Source organism: Cucurbita maxima, unplaced genomic scaffold (genome assembly GCF_002738345.1).
Source record: "Cucurbita maxima cultivar Rimu unplaced genomic scaffold, Cmax_1.0 Cma_Scf00014, whole genome shotgun sequence".
NCBI classification, from domain to species: domain Eukaryota; kingdom Viridiplantae; phylum Streptophyta; class Magnoliopsida; order Cucurbitales; family Cucurbitaceae; genus Cucurbita; species Cucurbita maxima.
In genome coordinates, this window is record NW_019272030.1 from 2,542,245 (window position 1) to 2,557,753 (window position 15,509).

The window sequence follows — 15,509 nt, forward strand, 5'->3', positions numbered from 1 at the left end:
CAAGCCCAATATTAAACTTTTTTTTTTAATTATTCACCTTCGAGGTGGGGCCCACCCCAGATTGTTTAATTGTTTATTTTCTTAAATTTTTTTATTTGTTTGTGTTAAACTGTTTTAATTGAAAGAATTTCAGGAATTACTTTTATTGTTTTGAAAATTGAATGAATTTATTGATTAATTAATAATTTTTATCTAATGCAATTTTTAAGACTTTAGAGAGTTGTTTAGTTTTCTTGTAAAGGACTTTTTATCCAATTACAATTTTCTCGTTAATTTCGTACTTCTGCATTCTTAATTCTTAATTTGGTACTTTTTAGATTTTGATGTTTTTTTTTTTTTATTTCTAAATTTGTTTATTTCATGTTATTTAAAATTTAAGATATGTGGGAGCTCCGTATATTTTGATTTTAAATATATATATTGAAAATCTATATCTATGCTATACATATAATTATTTTTAATATATATAATTAAAAATCCATATCTGAGCTTCGGCTTCCCCCTCGCACCATGCTTCTCGAGCTCTGCGGCATCTTATTCGGTCCCCTTCGACCCATGATTGGAACGCCGTCATTTGCGGCACCGCCCCGAGTTCCGACCCGGTAAATGCCGTTTTCTGGTGCAGGGACATGGCTGTCTCAAATGGACCTCGCAATGTTGACGCTCTTCTCTCATGCTCATTTTCCCTCAATGCCTGTGCCCGCGCGATGGCTCTTTCTGAAGCGGTGCAATTACATTCGCAGCTTTTGCGATTTGTGTTTGATGCTGATATTCTCCTGCCAGACTACTACGTTGCTTGATGCGTAGGCGAAAGCTAGGGATCTTGGTCTTGCCGACAAACTGTTCGACGATATGCCGCAGCCAAGATATGGGTTCTCTCAGGGGAGTCATGAAAGAGATTTCGAGCTTCCACACAAGTTAGTTTTCACACCGTTATAAAAAGTAGAATGTTTCAGAATGTTTCGTTCTACTCCCATCTCCTCCCCATCTTTTCCAACCGGGATCTCACAATCCGCCTCCTTCCTTTTGTCCAATCTACCTTTCAATCCACTTAGTTCACTTCCCTTTGGGTTTTGTTGGCACGCTACCTCGGTCCACTCAGCACATTGCCAAGTGTCTTGATCTGATACCATTTGTGCACCCAGCACACCCACTACTAGTAAATATTGGTTACATTATGTATGCTAAATGTGGATAAATCTTGTTGGGTGTTTGAGAGCATGAGGTGTGACAAAAGTTGATGACATGGAATACAATGATAATGGCATTTGGAATGCATGGTAACTGATACAAAAATGGTTGGATCAAAGTTATGTTCTATATTGATGCCTTTAGAACCGTTCATGCAATATTAATCTCTCTCAAAAGACACCTCATGTCTTGGGTATAGGATTTCAAACAAACATCCCAAACCTTAGATCATTAGGCACACAAAGAAGCTGTTTCAAAAGGTAACATGCATAATACAGGCATAATACAACTCACCCGTGATGCCATGATATCTACTTAATCTAAATATTTATACTATACAAATGGGGTGGGTCAAGACCGATACCTAGACCAAGGAAGAAGCCAGCTGCGATGAACTAGGATCGAAATGCACAATTATACTTTGATTTAATTTTTAGTTGCTTAAATTTTTCATTTATTTTAGTGGGAGTGGGTAGAATTTTTTGATTTTTTAACTAATTTATAAATCCAATAATATTTATAAATAAAAATAAAAATCATATAATATTTAGTTCTTTTTATAAACTTTTTTTTTTTTTTTAATTTTTCATGTTTAAAACTTAACTTAAATTTATTTATTTATAATCTAAAAATGACATTAGGAACCCTCTTTGTCAACGCCGTTAGTTTGGAAATGGACTACTGAAATAGACACTCCTTATCCCATGTGCATACTTTGTTTTTTTTTTATTTATTATTTTTTCCTTTCCAATTTTTATTTAAATAATGATTTTATTTTTTTCTTTTTTCTTTTAAAAAATATTCTCGAAACTCTAGTCAATTTTTTTAAAATAAATTCTTTTGATCGTGATTACTCGTGTGTCACACCCTACCAGCTTCCATATTTGTTCGGTACTAAGAGTGGTTCCACTATAATACAATTTAAGGATTTGGTATAAAATTTAAGGATGAAACAAAATCTATATAAATAAAATTATCAAAATAAAATAAAATAATGTATAAAAGTCAAAAGAATTCATTTTTTTTTAATTACTTTTTCATTAAGTATAGGCAAAGTCAAAGACTTAACTAAACTAACGAGCAATTTAAATATTAATTTATCTTTTTTTCACCTTAATATATGTTTGATTAATTTTTATTTGTTTATTTTTAAAATTGAAATATTATTAAATTGAAAATGGGACATGTGTTGTATTGGTTATTTGAAACATAATGGTTTATTGGAGTCGTAGTTGATAACGCCGTTGAACGTTCTTCTGTTTCCCAGTGAATCAAAATAATCCTCTGCACCATGAACCACATGAAACCCAATCAAGTAAACAAATCAAGCCAATAACATGCTGCCAACTCACCACTGATCAATCGGTTCCAAATAATTCCTAGGTAAGCAGTTGACTCAGGCTTATCGGTCTTCGCCGCTCCATAAAAATATTAATAGCAATAAAATAATAAAAATATTTAAATTCTTCTGTGGTCCATGTTTTTTTTTCCTTATCGTATGATACAAAAACATTTATTTTTCCCCATTAATTTTAATTTTAGTATTTTTATCTTCAAAATTTTAAAGAATTGATTATTTTTTTTATTTTTTAAAATATTATTTCAGCATAACATTACCCTTAATGATTTTCTTGAATATTAGTATGGCTCGGTTATTATTATTTAATTAATTAATTAATTAATTTTGCATATAATAATTGAGATAGAAATATTTAAATTTATAATCTCAAATAAAATAGTATATTTTAGAAAGAATAATTGAAAAAATAATAATAAGAAATGTATGTAAATATAATTATATATTTTGATTTTGTCTTTAAAAAAATAAATATTTATTTTTTTGTTGTAATTTAGCATAAATAAATTTATCCTTTTCCCACGTCTCTGGTTCGAGGAAACTTCGGCGTTTTACCGTAATAATAAAAAGCCCGCCACCAGTGTGCCTCTGGCTTTTGACCAAACCACCACCACTCTGCTCTCTCTCTCTCCTTCTCTCTCTCTCTTGAGGCGGTCTTTCGATCGTCTCCGGTGGTCGGAATTGCAGTTCTTTCTCAATTTCAATTTAGATTGTGTAGATTCTTCGAATTCGGAACGAATTTCCTCACCGTCGCTGTCGATTTTGTCCGAGAATTCCGAGTTTTGAACTGTTCATTCAAGCGGTTTGCTGTCAACGACGTCGTCTTCGATGGGATTGTGCGATGAGGGGGATTGGCCACCGGGGTTTCGGTTTCACCCGACGGATGAGGAGCTGGTTCTGTATTACTTGAAGTTCAAGATCTGTGGACGCAAATTGAAACTCGATATCATCCGTGAGACCGATGTTTACAAGTGGGAACCCGAGGAATTGCCTGGTAAAGAAACCTCCTTCTCATGCTTGATCTGGTTGGTTGAAGTTCTTGTGGTTTATCTTTGACCTAGTTTGATTTTGATTGAATTTGTCGTAGATTAACTTATTTGATCGTTTAGAATTGATTTGAGGATCTTTCTGTATGTGCCTACATGTGCGATTTGCGTTTGTTTGAACTTGTTATCAAATTCTAATCGTATCATATGGTTCTAAACGTATTTAACCTTTTGAATTCGTAGTTGTAGCTATTTATTGTTACTATTTTCGGCATCATTTCCTATTTGAGTCGTTTTTATCTACTCAGTCCTTATTATCAAAAGGAGATCATGTACTAGCCGAAGGCATAATTGATCTTTGAATACTATCTTTTTCCAGAATTTTAGAGATTTGGTCCCTCTTTCTGTAAATGTTAAGTGTTGCCCTATGATTCTCTTATTTTTGGATATCAATGAATATTGATGGTGTTTCTAAACATGATCAAATAAATGCAGGTCAATCTAAATTAAAAACTGGTGATAGACAATGGTTCTTTTTCAGTCCTAGGGAACATAGATACCCAAATGCATCAAGATTGAGTAGAGCTACTAGACATGGCTACTGGAAGGCAACAGGAAAGGATCGAATAATACAGTGCAATTCACGTAATGTCGGAGTGAAGAAGACCCTTGTGTTCTATCTAGGTCGTGCCCCTAATGGCGAACGCACTGATTGGGTTATGCACGAGTATTCCTTGGATGAAGATGAGCTTAAGAGGTGTAAGAATGTAAAGGTAACTGCATGTTTAAGCGCATTTTTTTACTTAATAGTTCTTGGATGATCTTGCTTGATTAAGCTGGAGTCTTCATTTCAGGATTACTATGCGCTTTACAAACTTTACAAGAAAAGTGGACCTGGGCCTAAAAATGGGGAGCAATATGGAGCACCATTTAAAGAAGAAGATTGGGTTGACGACGCCGATGGTCAGGAGCCTCATGTGAAGATACTTGATGAGGTTAATTCTGTAGTTTGTGAAATAGAGAACGGTCGAATTCAGCTTTCATCAGATGATATTGAGGAGCTTATGCAACAAGTTGTAAATGATCCTGTTCCAGTGTTGCCATCAATCAGTGGTTATCATCAATTTGACTCTGCTGTGCAGGTTGGCTGCCCCGAATTTCGCACTTCTGATAATCCGTTCCCATCCCATGTTAATTTTCCTTGGTGACTTGACTGGTCATCGCTTCGAGATCAAAATGTTTCTTATTCGATTGATCATATAGCAGTAGGAACTGGGAACATTGGTACATATAAACTGCATTTCTGAACTTCTAAGTGTGAATAATGTTTAAAAGCTTTAAAAGTAGTATTCTGGTTCAGGTAGGAACTGATATATATGCTGTATTTCATTGGTTATTTGGTCAGTCATCCTTTTCTTCATGTGCTTTATTTGCTCGTTTTCATCGATTAGCTTATGATTTATCTCCATTCTCTGTATAGGTTGATGACAAAGAAGAAACTGTAAGTACTATGATCGATGCTTACTCTCGGGATCATGTTCTTCCTGAAGCGGATAAAGTACATGACTTTAGTGGCCATCCCAGTGACTTACAAGCAAGCTTTGACTTTACCCAGTTGGGTAGCTCTCAGTTGCAATCATTTGAGAGAGAGATATCATCAGCTCCCAAATATTGCGAGGAAGAAGATTTCTTGGAGATCAATGATCTCCTTGGCCCGGAGCCTACTCTGGTGGCAAATGTCGACCCCTTGGGAAATGTATCACCCACAGAATTGGACGGATTGAGCGAGTTAGATCTGTTCCATGATGCAAATATGTTTCTCCGTGACTTGGGACCCATCGTCCCTGAAACAGCTTTAGATCCATATTTGAATGCTCTCGATATCGATGTTACGAACACTTTGAATGGCCATTTGGACTACGGGATGGACAATGGATTCTGGAAGAACAACGAGACAGAAAATGCCTTCAGCTTCCCGGAATCGCATGGACAGTTTGTTACTCAATCAACTTTAGGTATATTATTCAATTGAAACTTGATATCTTCTCTCTTTTAGCAGAAATTCAGCAGTCCATTTTTACTGAGCTCTTTCTTTCTGTTGATTTTCGCGAAGTTGCTGGCTCGATTAGCACATCGACACAGAGCTCTTGTTCAGATGAATGGGGTTTGTTTGATAAGCCATACTATACTCCACATGACAAGAGCCCTTCTCTGTGAAATATTGAGCCAGCTTCAACAGCTACTTAGAACGAGTACTCTTCTCGTGTATATCGAATTCTCTGATTCGAAAGGAGCAATTATCGAATTATATTTGTCGACCTCATCATAAACTGCCATTTTGGTGCCAATCCCAGGTGCCATTATTGATTCGAAGCAGTAGGCAGTAGCTAATTCTGAAACTTTCTGGTCTTGTTTAGGTGTGGGATATGAATCTGTGAGTTCTGCAGCAGCAGGAACAACAGTGGAGAACCAAACTGCAACAAATGCTGGTGGTGGTTCTGCAAGTTGGTTCTCTTCCAATTTGTGGGCATTCGTAGAGTCGATACCGACCACTCCTGCATCCGCTTCAGAGAATGTCAACCGCGCTTTCGAGCGGATGTCTAGTTTCAGCAGATTGAAACTAAATACACTGAACACCCTTAACACCAATGTCGCCGTCGGTAATCCCGTTACCGGTGCAAGGAGAACGGGTATGAATAAAGGATTCTTATTGTTTTCAATTGTTGGAGTATTGTGTGCCATTCTATGGGTGTTGATAGGAAATGTTAGATTATGGGGAAACTGCATTGCCTCATGAACCCTATATTTCATGCAAGTTCTGCCATCTTCTTTTATACCTTTGTTGTATGCATACCTTCAAGTTTCAATATTCATGGAAAACTGAATATTGGATGTAAAGCAATCCAGTTGTGGCTAATAATTATAGTAGATGAGAGTTCTATAAATCTAGTTTGATTTGTGGGTGCCACGTGTAGTTTACTACTGAGTGCCACGTGTAGTTACTGCTGAGTGCCACGTGTAAATTATATATTAAAGTCTCCTATAATTATTGTAGAACATATTAACATTACTAACTTCTCTACTTTGAATTAATGTATAAATATGCATAAAGCATTAAGAAATATATCGTTTGTTAAAAAAATAATTAATCATTAATTTTAATATTTTTTTATAATTTTAATAATTATTGATATATCTATAATATTGAAATTCAATATTGGTATTTTACTCTTTAAATCCAAACTTAATTGATTTACAAATTTAAATGAATTTTTAAAATATTGATTGTGTTGGATAGATTTATAAATTTTAAAAAGTAAAAAAATGGATAATTTTACCAAAAATAAAATAAAATGTCAATATTTCTAGTTAGTACGCATGAGAAATTGAATCAGTAATTATTGGACGTTCTTAGTCTATGTGTGGCTTTGGAGTATTTCCAAATAGTTATCATCAGTGTCTATGTGAGCACGTCTCCTATCAACGTTAGTTAGTCCTCTAATATATTGAATGATGTCGATTGCAACATCTCTAACAAAGTTATTATGCAAAATAGAAGAAAAACGAATATAATACATATATTTGTATAACTGAAAAATTAAGTTAGTTTTTACACCAACGTTGTTATGTGTCATATGTCTCCGTGTGACTGAGTCATATGATATGACCCAATCATATGTGTAAGCTATAGTGATATGAACGTTGCATGATATCGTTGCCAATCATGATCATATTTACCATGCAACTCCAACTGTTATAGCTGTGTGTTTGTGTTACAATAGGGTGGCACTGTTTGTCGCATGCTAAATTGTCTTGACACTCAATTTTGTTGATTTTACTCTACAATATTAAAGCATATAACCCTAAACCCTAAACAGTAGTCCAAATCACGATCAAACAAAAAAACAATATATAAAACAACTCGAATTAGTATAAAATTAATAATAAAAAAAATAACTCAACTCATAGATCGGATAAAAATACGTGTAAATAAGTTCAAAAAAAAAAAATCAAAGAAAATTAATAGGACCAATCGAGGAAAGTAATGATGGATGACCCAATGATGAGAATAAAGATCACGAGAAAAAACAATAAAAAAGGAAGACGAAGAATAACGTGAGGCTATCCCATGAGGGTTTCGTTGGAATTACAAACTTGGGACCGTGGTACACGAGATTCAGGACCTTGTAGAGTTTTGTTCTGATTACAAACTCAAGTACGTGGTACACGAAATGCAAAACTAAACCGTGTACTACTTACGTGAATCACACATATAACTCGTGTATATGATATACGAGTTTCTCGAGGTAGACTATGCTTCCATGTGTTATATCGCCTCATCAAAATCGTGTACATTGTATATGCTTTTATCTTAAATGGAAACTATTTGATGCAGTTTACTTAGAGACTCGAACCCATTTTTATAATGCTTATGCAACTACCGATATTTGTTTTTATTTATTTAAATTACATTATTAAAAAAAAAGCGGAATATAAGCTCGATTTTTTATTTTTTATTTTTTATTTTTTCTAAACGAAGAAATATTAACATTTACTGAAAGCCGGACCTGTGAAATAAAATCTGGTCGGAACAGAATCCTCCCGGAACGTTTCATTCTTCTTCGCCGTCGCCGTTGTTTTGATCGGAATCTTCAAACTCTCATTCGATTTCATTTGAAGTCCTTGTTATTGAAGACGAACCATCGCTTAGTTACGAATTCAATTGATCTGCGTTCCATTTGCGGAGCTTGTGTGCAGTTTTGAGATTTAGAGCGTCAATGGGAGGCGGTTAAGCTTAAAAGGTATGCCGAGGAGGAAGAAGATGAAGCAATGCTTCGGCTTCTTCTTCTTCTTCTGTTGATTCATGGCTTCCTCTCAGCATCGCTGTGTTTTCGGTATGTTCTGTATTCTTTTTCTACGTTGTTAATTTTGATTCTCTGTTTTGCGATTTGATTTGATGGGGAACTGTTTGTGTATATTGGAGAATGGCGGATTTGAGTCGTATATCTTGGCGAATCCTTAGTGTTGCTTTTTATTTCGTTTTGTTTCGCTTTCAATTGTTGTTGGCTTTATTAATATTGGCCACGGTTGAATTTTTTTTTGGTGATTTGGTTTCTGATGACTTCTTTGCGTCTTATTGTGTCGTTTGATTTTGATTTCAGTCGGGAATATACCTTATGATGCTACTGAAGAGCAGCTTATAGAAATCTGCCAAGAAGCTGGGCCCGTAGTATCGTTCAGGTCTGTGTTCTATGCTCTTTTTTTCCTGGGAAACGAACCCTAAAATTTATATTGTATTGAAATTTGGGAGCTAGAATGAGATTAAGAGCTTTGAAGTCATAAAGATGGGGTGTCTTTTCTATAAAAAATTTCCTTGAACTCTCTGTGGTTTCATTGCCTTTTAATTTCTTGACATCATCGTTTTCTCCTCTGCGCTTGGATTTTGTACCTCTGTTTCTCTTATTCCTCTTCGAAGTCTTGCTTCGGGGGCTTACTTCTATCATTATCTATCTGACACAGATCAAGTGGCTATGCCAAGCTAGAATAGAACCTTCGTTTTTGTTACGTTTTGTCTACTGTCAGCCCCTGCTAAGATAGCCAAGATCTGAGAATTCGTTTCTTAGTTTTTTTTCTTTCAGTCAATTACTGAAGACTACGGGGTTTTGTCGACTAAGTGATTTACGTATAGTGTAGTTAAATCTATGGCATGACTGATAATTTGTCTATGTCTGGCCTGATTGATTGAGGGGGTGTGGTGGAATGCCAGTGTACTTTTAGAAAAATTGTGGTGATTATACTGTTATATATCATTGCAGATAGACAGCCAAACTAACAAATGTAACTCACTTTTTGGTTCTGTCATGGTATAGTTGCATGATAAGGAGTCTTTCTTTGATCTCTAAAAATGTAACTCACTTTTGGAATTTGAGCTCAGTGTTAGAAGCTGCCCCACGTCATTCCTGAAAACCATTATGTTCTTAGTTTCCTATTCAGAGAAAATGAAGGTAAAGACAATAAACTAAATGCGGGATATCAACTATGAGAATCATTATTTTCTAACGCCTTAGTCATATCCAAAAGGATTTTGGATATCATATTAATTTATCATTTCAGTCTATTGTTTACCACTACATTTTAAAGTTAAAATTAACCGTTTCTTCCTTTTTTAGATTAGTTATTGACAGAGAAACTGGAAAACCAAAAGGCTATGGATTTTGCGAGTACAAGGATGAAGAAACAGCTTTGAGTGCTCGTCGTAATCTTCAAGGTTATGAAATTAATGGTCGGCAGTTACGAGTTGATTTTGCTGAGAATGACAAGGGTGCCGACAGAAATAGAGAACAGGTGAAATATTTTACCTCTTGCATTTTGTCAATTAGACTCATTGACTGTTCTTGTCCATCCAGCTAATTACATTGGTTTTTTTTCAAAAGACAGAAAGACAAAGTAAGTATTTTTTTTTTATTGGAAAAGTTCTGGCGACGAGTTTACCTCCAAGTTAAAACTGATTATAAAAGACATCTAGAATTCATAAATGCAAAGAAAAATTTCAAAGATCAAATACTATTGAATGGTAATAATTTTTTTTAAACATGGGAACAACTCAGTCTTCAGCTGCATTTTTTTTCTTCAATTATCATTATCCTTCTTTCTAGTCAAATAACTCCTCAAATGGCTGAAACTATGCATTTGAAATCAGGATCTTTAAAAAAATAAAAAATTTCCTTTTGTGTGCCCTTCCACTAATATACCTTGATTACAGATAGCATGTTAATTATTATTTGATTAGAAACAATTTTCCCTCTTTCAGGGTCATGGTGGACCTGGATTGGTTGCAAATTCTGGTTAGTTTTCTCTATCTTAGGTTTTCTTGCCTTATGGTTTGTGCAATAAAATCGGACTGTTTTCTTTATGTTTTGTGTTAACATCAAAGATGCTAAAAAACAATTAGGTGGCCCAACAGCCCTTGGGGAATCCGGTCAACATCAACCAATTGGTCTTCATATAGCAATAACTGCTGCAGCTATCATGGCGGGAGCCCTTGGGGGTGCACAGGCTGCTTCTAATCAGAATATTTTGCAGAATGCAACAATTTCCAATGATCCTTTAACTTTACATCTGGCTAAACTTTCTAGGAGTCAGCTTACTGAAGTTATGTCAGGACTAAAGGTAACCTTTTGATTATGTTCCCTCCTCTCTCCTCATTTTTCTGAATGGTTCATGGTGATTGGTACATTGTTGGACTTAGGTAATGGCTACCCAAAACAAGGACTTGGCTCATCAGCTGTTGCTGGCAAGACCACAATTATCAAAAGCTCTTTTCCAGGTACTTATTAACCCTTCCTCCTTTGTGGTTTCTTCAAGCGTGGAGAACCTCCATAATATCTTGTGTCCGTGACTTTATTTTTTCTTTTTCTGTAGAATATTATTTTCCTAATTACTACTGTAGCTATTTACTCAGTCCAGCGTCCAATTCCAATATCTCTGCTTCTGGAAGCGTTGATGAATTCCTTTCTTCTGGTTACTCTTATGATCTTATTGTCTATGTGCGTCAACTTTCTAAACATGTTTATGCAATCCATTTCCTCCCACTTCCTACTCTTGGAGATATTTGGGTAAACATGTATGCTGGAAAAGAAAATCTATTTGTAGCTCTTCATGACGTGCATAAAATATGAGATTGAAGGTAGCGGGTGGAATACAGTTGGTCTTGAAGCGAATGAGGTGTCGTCGATGTCAAGGGAACTTACATAGATCATACATGTTAATTATTGTTAGCTTGTCATCCACCCTCATATACGTTGTTGAGAATGTGTATGCACATATAAAAAAGCTCACTCCTTTTTTCGCTTGAAGTTCCATAGTTGCACTGCCGTGTGCATAACTTTTTTTTTCTTTTTTTTTTTCATTGTGAAAAATAGAAAATTAGGGTACATCACATGTTTAAAAAAAAAAAAAAAAAAAATCTAATTGCATAGGAAAGTACCTTTATAGAACGTTCCACCACACACCCTTCTTTTGGTAGGTGCTCATAACAAGAGAACCCTCACTTTCTGCTTAAACTAAGAAATTTTTGCAAGGACATAATTGGATGACCCTATCTGATGTAAAAAGCTTTCTAGCACACTAATATGCGAAGTGCAACCTAGAATCATCAAGTTTTAGTTAAGCTTTTGGTCGTTAGTTTTTAACATTTTGGCCTCTAAGCTTCTTTCGGTCCTGATCTCAGAACCAATTTTTGTGTTAAATTTTAATTGAAAACCAATGTTGTAAGAATTTAAATAGTTCATTATATAGAGAGAGAGAAGGGAAGAGGGAAAGACTTCAAATAAATATTTGGTAAAGAAGAGTCCTGCAATATGTTTATATTTTCAGTTGTGCCTTTTTTCTTCGACAACTTTCTTGTTCCTTCCAGTTTAATGGACTATATCTCTCCCTGTATGCGACTCCAGCTAAGCCTCTTTTCTTTTCTCTCTTTTACGTAATTTTGTTTGCAGTCACAGATAATGCTTGGAATGGTCACTCCACAAGTGGTATTTCTCTTCACTGCCTATCTTTTTATATATTTTTTATTTAGTTTTTTGTGTGTGTGTGTGTGTTTGTTATCGATAGCCGTTAAGATTTTCTCACGAACAATTACTCTTCTTTGATGATTGCAGTTGCAGAAGCCTAATTTACGTCAACCTTCTACTCATCCTCAGCTTCCTTCGCATGAAATTCAGCAGGGTCAGCCACCATCTCTTCAAATTCAACAAGGGTTGCCCCCTCTTGCACCTAACAGGATGCAGACTGGTTTTGTACCTAAAAAAGAAACTCAAATGTCTCTCACGCCTCAAAATCCTTCTGCTCCCCATCAGTCTTCTGCATCCCAATGGCCTCCATTTCAGTCTCAAATTCAGCCATCACACGTTTTACAAGGCACTTTGACCGGAATACCTGGAGGCTCATCACTTCCTTCCATAAGTTTACAGGGAAATATATCTGTTAGGCAACAGATTCAGGTGCCCATCTCCTCTTCTTTAAAGCAGCACATTCATCCTCCTTCTCAACAATATTCAGGGCATGGCCAGGCTCTAATTCCAGGGCATAATGCTCATATTGCTGATCCAGAAGCAAAACCTTCTCTTTTGCCTCACCCTTCTTTATCAGATGCAGACTTTCAGGTTCTGCTTCATACTTTTTATTTATTTATTTAATTTTCATTTTATAGTTTAATGAATAAATGACTCAGAACTAGAACATAGGTATATCAATGGGCAAAAAAAATTACCATTTTTACTTGGAGAGCAGGTAGGCCAGTATGGCAAAAGTTGCTTCCCAACCTTGAAGTCTACCTTAGATAGAATGACTAGTTAATTTTAAGCTTTAATTCAACGCAAAGGTGGGCGATTAGTTGTTCTTAATTTATTTATCTCATGTGTATGGGTTCACTTAATGAGAAACTCTTTATGATCAATAAATGAGGCTTTTCTTATTAATGTTTGTAGTCCTCTATTATATGGTTATGTGCTTACTTTATCATTTCTTCTTCGTCTTCTTCTTTTCCTTTTTGAGAAGAAACTAACTTTTAATAGGAAAGATAGAAAGAAAAGATGTGAAAGAACAAACCACCAAACAAATAAAGTAGAAATCTCAAAAGTTACAAAGGTCGAAACAAAAAATTTTAAGAACACTAAAGATAAAAACCTGTCCATCAAAAAGCAAAACTAGCACAGCTGCCCAAATGACAAAACTCTGGAAAAGAGATCCAACACAACTCCAGCAAGAGAAAATAAATAAATTCCTCCTCCTCCTTCAAAATTACTGACCACCATCAAGAGTTTCAAAACTTTTCATTGAAGAAATTAAAAGAGTCATGAAGAGTAATTGAAATCAAATCCTTACTCAAACAAGGAACCTGCTGCTAGCTCAAAGAATTTAAGAAGGTCCTTAGTAATATCGAAGTCTTTGGAGCTTGCTCCCCTTGGTTTGGAAGTCTGTTTTCTTTTTTCCCCCACTTTTTCCCCCTTTTGGATGTGGTAATGTCTTCTTGTTTCTAACTTGCTCTTCATAACAGCCTGGCCCCTCCACAGCGAATAGTACATCTCAGATAGTGGGCAGTGATATTGATAAGTCTTCTCTAGTTCCTCTTGGTGTGGATGGTAAAAGAAATATGCTTCATGGCTTTTCAGGAACAACTGATCGCCCTGTAAAGCAAATAAAATTAGAGGATGGAAAGGGCATTCCTTTCTCCCCCGGAGGTCTGAGTGCATCAATAGGTACCAATGGATCTGGACAGCTTGGAATTGCCTCAGATCCCAATCTGGCGGGAACGCATATCTCTGAGAAACCAACTTCAGTGGTACGTTATTTATTAATTGAAAATATTTACTTGCGTCCTTATTCATGGTAGCATTAGCTGCAAATCCCATTTTTCAATCTGAATTCATTCTTAATAGTTCTGTCTGATTCTGAATTGGTTCTTTCTAGTTTCCAATGCTCATGTCAGGTAGAAAGTCGTGTATATTTATCTTTTGAGATATTAGACTCTCACTGAGAAGAATAAAAAATTAGTGTGGTATTTGCGAGTGTATTTGAACGTATTTAGATCGAGCATGAATTTGAGATGCCTTGTAAGGGTAGTGATTTTAAATGACATATTTCTCATTTTAATGTTTTTAAAAATCTTCGAATCACTCTCGACTATCCAACGAGATGCATTGGCAGTGATGCCTTGTAAGGGTAGTGATTTTAAATGACATATTTCTCATTTTAATGTTTTTAAAAATCTTTGAATCACTCTCGACTATCCAACGAGATGCATTGGCAGTACTCATGCTACAAGAAAATGATCAGTGTAAGGCTTAATTTCATGGTTCATATATATTTTCCAAGTTCCTTTCCAAGTTCCTTTCCAGACTGTATGACCTTTATTCTATCATTTACCTCTAAATTCAATGGTTAATCCTGACAGCATCAACCATCCTAGTGAGATGAACCACGACTACTTTCATTCATAAGAGCATCAATGCAGCTAAAAATTTAATTATTCAAGTCATGGAAAATTGATAAACCCTTGGTGAGATAACTGTAAAGTGAATATGAAAGATCTTGTTCATATTACTTGGATAAATTCTCACTGGAGTATCTTGTTTTTGTTTTAGTTCAAGTCTGGGCCCAAAATGCTCATGGCATAATGGCATCATATGGATGTGGGTATAGAATTTAGTCTGGCCAATAATTTTAGTTCGTTTTCTTTTCTAAGATCAACATTTTCTTTCTGTGTAATTGTTTTCATAGCCAAATCATCCTGCTTCAGATTCTAGTTCTTGTAGATTATGAAATTGCTGATATGTTAATGTCTTGCTAGTAAGTGTCATCCATCGCTATGGCAAGATCTGTGCATTCTGTTGAAGTTGATTGATATCTTCTAAGCTAGAACTTCTGTTTCTTGTTTTCTGTGTCTGGTTCCTCCTCCAGCTTCCCCACAACGCCGAGTCGGTACTACTGCAACAAGTTTTGAGTCTAACTCCCGAACAGCTTAACTCGTTGCCACTCGAACAGAGACGACAAGTTATTGAGCTTCAGCAAGCACTTCGAAGAGATCAAATGCGACCATCTTAGCAAGAATATTGCCTCTGATCAACCCGACACTCTCTGCAGCTCGGCTCCAAGCAACCAACGCCAACTACAGTGGCAGGTAACAAATTCAGCTAAGTAGATTGTAAAATATTTGGCTCCACAAAGATTCAGTCTAAACGCCTGTAAAATTATTGCTTGTCAAATGGGCTGAAAACGACGGGTCCTGCCACAAGGTATGAGTTTTCCATAAACAACATTCATGTAACGCTTACAAGTTTCTGATTATAGTGATTCCTGAATAATAACAAATTTAGATAGGAGAGAAAGATCCAACGGTTGAAGAATTTTGATTTTTGCTGGGTCTCTTTTTTGCCGTTAGATTGGCGATTAATATTTTTGCCACTTTTGCTCCT

At 35.5% G+C, this 15,509-nt stretch overlaps 2 protein-coding genes across 4 annotated transcripts; both read left to right on the top strand.

The window, feature by feature from the left end:
- Positions 1-3,117: 3,117 nt before the first annotated feature.
- LOC111489339 (NAC domain-containing protein 17-like) lies at positions 3,118-6,493 on the top strand. Its single transcript, XM_023137508.1, has 5 exons — positions 3,118-3,542; positions 4,030-4,307; positions 4,389-4,676; positions 5,015-5,549; positions 5,952-6,493. The coding sequence occupies exons 1-5, from the start codon at positions 3,377-3,379 to the stop codon at positions 6,329-6,331; spliced, it is 1,647 nt and encodes a 548-aa protein (XP_022993276.1). The 5' UTR covers positions 3,118-3,376; the 3' UTR covers positions 6,332-6,493.
- A 1,493-nt stretch (positions 6,494-7,986) lies between these two features.
- LOC111489426 (cleavage stimulating factor 64-like) lies at positions 7,987-15,509 on the top strand. 3 transcript variants are annotated; one of them, XM_023137623.1, is made up of 11 exons: positions 7,987-8,429; positions 8,697-8,775; positions 9,705-9,879; positions 10,346-10,379; positions 10,487-10,704; positions 10,784-10,861; positions 12,033-12,068; positions 12,195-12,698; positions 13,592-13,876; positions 14,815-14,883; positions 14,995-15,083. In XM_023137623.1, exons 1-10 carry the CDS (start codon positions 8,399-8,401, stop codon positions 14,854-14,856), a joined length of 1,482 nt encoding a protein of 493 aa, XP_022993391.1. In that variant the 5' UTR covers positions 7,987-8,398; the 3' UTR covers positions 14,857-14,883; positions 14,995-15,083. The 3 variants fall into 3 exon arrangements, with proteins under 3 accessions (XP_022993391.1, XP_022993389.1, XP_022993390.1); XM_023137622.1 differs by lacking the exon at positions 14,815-14,883 and having other exon boundaries at positions 7,991-8,429; positions 12,195-12,506; positions 12,537-12,698; positions 14,995-15,509; XM_023137621.1 differs by lacking the exon at positions 14,815-14,883 and having other exon boundaries at positions 7,990-8,429; positions 14,995-15,509.